The sequence below is a fragment of the Oncorhynchus mykiss genome, chromosome 19 (genome assembly GCF_013265735.2).
Source record: "Oncorhynchus mykiss isolate Arlee chromosome 19, USDA_OmykA_1.1, whole genome shotgun sequence".
Classification (NCBI taxonomy): domain Eukaryota; kingdom Metazoa; phylum Chordata; class Actinopteri; order Salmoniformes; family Salmonidae; genus Oncorhynchus; species Oncorhynchus mykiss.
This window is the reverse complement of record NC_048583.1, coordinates 9340929-9345670: the sequence shown is the minus strand read 5'-3', so window position 1 is coordinate 9345670 and position 4742 is coordinate 9340929. Positions and strand designations below refer to the sequence as shown.

Sequence of the window (4742 nt, the reverse complement as noted above, 5' to 3'; positions counted from 1 at the left end):
GTTCCAGGTTGGATGGTGTTTTCAGGTTTCTGTTGTTTTCCAGAGAATTTGCTGTATAGAGAAATAAATCTTGGTAGTTGTGAACCTTCCAGGTGATTCCGTAATTCCGTCCAGAATCAGGTTGTAGGTTTCAAGTTTTGATTTGAAGTGGGGGTTATGTTGTAGAAGGTAGAATCCAGTATGTGTTCCTGATAAAAAATCCAAGTTTATCTAACTCCTAATCTATCTTTTTTAAAGAAAATGCTGAAAAATGCAGGAGCTCATCTGATCCTGACTCGCTCACTCTCTGTCTCACTCTCTCTCTCTCTCTCTCTCTCTCTCTCTCTCTCTCTCTCTCTCTCTCTCTCTCTCTCTCTCTCTCTCTCTCTCTCTCTCTCTCTCTCTCTCTGGGCGATGTTGCCACCTAGTGGTTAAAGTGAGAGATGAACTCACCATAGAGGTATTACTGATATGCCCATGGGCTTTTCTCAACTCATCCTTCCTTGATTCCTCCTTGCATCCTCATTGTCTCTTCGCTTCCTTCTAAAAACGCATTGTATAATATTGGCCAATGGGAAGAAACGTGGACTTTTTCCTCTATTAGGGAGGATATAGGAGAGGAGACAGGAGAAAAGGAGACAGGAGACCGGAGGAGAGGATATAGGAGGAGACAGGAGACAGGAGATGAGAGAAGAGGAGATGAGAGAAGAGGAGATGGGAGGTGAGGAGAAAGGAGCCTTAGTGTCAGAGAGAGACAGAGGAGGAAAAATAAAAATAAGAGAATATCGGAAGAGAGCGCAGCACTTTGTGAAGAGACGTCCAAAATTGACTTAATTGAAGTTAGTGTATTACCGGATAAACCAGGTACCGCTTGTAGACTTTGTTCTCTGTTGCACTCTCTGTCTTTCTCTGTGTCTCTCTCTGTCTCTCTTTGTGTCTCAGTCTCTCTTTCTCTCTTTCCCTCCCTCTACCCAATTCTTATTATCCTTTCTGATTTCCCCCTTATTGTAGACAAAATGTCCAGGAGGTTGGAGAGTATGTTGTAATGTTTAGTCTTTTGTTGTAATTGTTGTAACCTATTGTTTGATGTTGCTGCACAAAGCAAGACAGTACAGTAAATATCCCCCCCCACCAGTTGGTAGTTTCCAGATTCACTTTATTGGACAATTCAACTCGTGTCATGTTATATTACATCTTAATCAGTGGCCCATGTAATGTTGTATCTTCAGACAGTCTAAATGTAGTACAGTGAAAGTGATAACTAAAAGGACTAGACATACTGCTGTCAAGCTCAATGATTTTCTTTATTCATTTTGCCACAAGCTGCAGAAGGTATATAAGAAATTTTCTTAGTTATTAATAATTGTTTACTTAAAAAGTTTGCAATTCAGGTTACTCCTTGGCTTGGTGATACTTTTAACTGTGTACACAACATCGCACCAAAGGTTTTTATCATTTTCTTTCTTCAGCACAGCAGTAACTTTGAACACTTCATATGGTGGAATCAACACCTCCTTTTCATAATTCCCCAGTTTGGGGTAGGACTTCAGGTCAGCGCCAAAACATGTCTCTATCTCAAAGCAAGACTTGTCTCCAAATCTTGTACTAATACCCTTGTCGAGAGAGCTGGAGGCAAAGAAGCCAAATCTGATTTCTTTGTTAACTTTACTAACAAACTCCATGTTGGTTCTTCGATACGTGGTGTGACAGGACTTTTGGTTCAGTTTCAGGAGGCGAATGGCGTCAGTCAGCAGGAAGTGAAGGGAGTGGAACTGGAAGGAGGTGGTGTACTCTGTTCTACTGGTCCGGACTGCTTGGTTGAACACTGGGTACATCTTACTTTGACCCCCTGAGTAAGCACAGATAGCCTTGATATGATCATGTGGAAGTTCTTTAGGATTGTACTTGGACTTGTCCTTTTGGAATCGTTTCTTCACATTCTCAATAGTTGCACATCCTTCTGCCTTCATCCAGGCTTGTTTGAAGATCCCTACTTTGTTAATTTCATTTGGAAGATATTCCTTCTGCACCTTGTTGTACATTTGTTCAGTGCAGCCATTATACATGTCGTCAACAGAGTCAGGGACCATGTCTAAGGGTATGCTGGAATTGAGACCAGGCTGATGGAGATGAACCTTCAGAGAATATGGAGGGAATAAAACAGGCGAAAGTGAAAAAGCAAGGATTTTTTAAATATATTTAATTTTATTTAAATAATCTTTCTCTCTGTCTATCTCTCACTCTCTCTCTCACTTTCTCAAATTCATTAAATTAAATGCAATATACTTTAATGAAATTAATAACAAGGTAAATGTTGCCACAGAAAAGTGACACACACAATTATGAAAACAACAGTGACAATAATAAAAGTAGTAGCTATAATACTATAAATACTGTATATACAGTGCATTCGGAAAGTATTCAGACCCTTTCAGTTTTTCCACATTTTAACAAATCGAACAAATAAACAAATATATATCTAATACAAAAATGTAATACCCACCTCTCTCTCTCTCTCTCCTTTCTTTCTATCTCAATGTCCTTCTTTCTTTCTTTCTTTCTTTCTTAATTGCAGTATAAATAGTATAGTATCTTACCATCTTGGAGTCCACACCCAAAGTCCAAGCCTGGAAGAAATACATCACAGTAAAGGTGAGGATCTTGTGTCTTGCCATGATGTCAAAATATATTGGTCCAATTTCAACTTGCAATGGAGATGAATTATCTTTTCAGATACAGAATCAGCATTCAAATGTTCAACTTTTAGAGAGCCTTGTTATACCAGTGGTTTTTTGTTTATTTTCACAGTCCCTCCTCTCTGGCTGAATACAGGCACATACATGCACAAGTACCACTCAAACAACAAACACACACACACACACACACACACACACACACACACACACACACACACACACACACACACACACACCGTTTCTCAGTATCAGCAGTTGTGTTGTTAGTGTTAGGCATGTTCACACATAGCTCCCCGGGAGCGGATGACGTCGAGAGACCTGGTAGGTTGACAGGGTTCCATTCCTGTGTTATGACTGAGATGTGAGAGACCTGGTAGGTTGACAGGGTTCCATTCCTTTGTTATGACTGAGATGTGAGAGACCTGGTAGGTTGACAGGGTTCCATTCCTTTGTTATGACTGAGATGTGAGAGACCTGGTAGGTTGACAGTATTCCATTCCTTTGTTATGACTGAGATGTGAGAGACCTGGTAGGTTGAGAGGGTTCCATTCCTTTGTTATGACTGAGATGTGAGAGACCTGGTAGGTTGACAGGGTTCCATTCCTTTGTTATGACTGAGATGTGAGAGACCTGGTAGGTTGACAGGGTTCCATTCCTTTGTTATGACTGAGATGTGAGAGACCTGGTAGGTTGACAGGGTTCCATTCCTTTGTTATGACTGAGATGTGAGAGACCTGGTAGGTTGACAGGGTTCCATTCCTTTGTTATGACTGAGATGTGAGAGACCTGGTAGGTTGACAGGGTTCCATTCCTTTGTTATGACTGAGATGTGAGAGACCTGGTAGGTTTTCAGGGTTCCATTCCTTTGTTATGACTGAGATGTGAGAGGCCTGGTAGGTTGATAGAGTTTCATATCTTTGTTATGGCTGAGATGTGAGAGACCTGGTGCAGGTTGACAGGGTTCCATTGTATTGCGTTCATATGGCAAGGTCTTTCTGATCTGTGGTGGTTACAAACTATAGAAGACAAGGAAAGGAAGGGAGCAGATTGAGCCTATTGGTATGTGGCCTTAGTGTTTGGGAACATTTGAAAAGTTCATGCTGCAATCCAGCCACTGCATAGATGGAACCTAATCCAGCAGACATACTGTAGCTGTAGAGGGATGTGTGTTTACACAGATCAATATAGGTCACATATTAACACACTGAGAATTGTTTATTCACACTTCTCTCATACTGATCTGTGTGTGAACATGACTAACAACGGCAACACCACTGCTGGTACTGAGAAAATATGTGTGTGTGTGCATGTGCGTGAATGCACACACACACACACACACACACACTCACATCTTAGTCGATCAATCAACCATCCAATTAATGAACTATCAGGGAATATGGAAAACAGCACTACGTCAAACCTTCAGGCCCCTAGTATAAACTTCAGAGCCATCAATGACGGCATGTGGCGGGGCCCCACCACCTGGGGGAGAATTGGCTGGTTATGGGTGACATACCAATGGGCCAATCAGGGCGGGGTGCTTTGAAGAGACGTCCAGAATTGACTTAATTGAAGTAAGTGTATTACAGGATAACCCAGGTACTGCTTGTAGACCCCTCTCTCGCTCTCTCTCTCTCAAAATAGTGTAGTATCTTACCATCTTGGAGTTCACACCCAACGTCCAATCCTGGACGAAATACAACACAGTAAAGGTTTGAATCTTGTGTCTTGCCATGATTTCAAAATGTATTGGTTCAATGACAACTTGCAATGGAGATTAATTATCTTTTCAGATACAGAATCAGCATTCAAATGTTCAACTTTTAGAGAGCCTTGTTATACCAGTGGTCTTTTGGTTATTTTCACAGTCGCTCCTCTCTTGCTGAGAACAGGCACATGCCCCTCAAACCACATACCCCTTAGCTCAGTACACACACACACACACACACACACACCACCCACACACACACACACACACACACACACACACACACACACACACACAGCCTAGCGGTTAAGACCATTTGAGAGAGAGACTGAGCAAAACCGAAGTGATTTCTTTGATAT

At 41.5% G+C, this 4742-nt stretch overlaps 1 protein-coding gene across 1 annotated transcript; it reads right to left on the bottom strand.

The window, feature by feature from the left end:
• Positions 1-1121: 1121 nt before the first annotated feature.
• Positions 1122-2818, bottom strand: LOC110534506 (NAD(P)(+)--arginine ADP-ribosyltransferase 2). Its single transcript, XM_021619384.2, has 2 exons — positions 2577-2818; positions 1122-2114 (listed from the first exon to the last, which is right to left on the bottom strand). Exons 1-2 carry the CDS (start codon positions 2652-2654, stop codon positions 1347-1349), a joined length of 846 nt encoding a protein of 281 aa, XP_021475059.2. The 5' UTR covers positions 2655-2818; the 3' UTR covers positions 1122-1346.
• Between the last annotated feature and the right edge of the window lie 1924 nt (positions 2819-4742).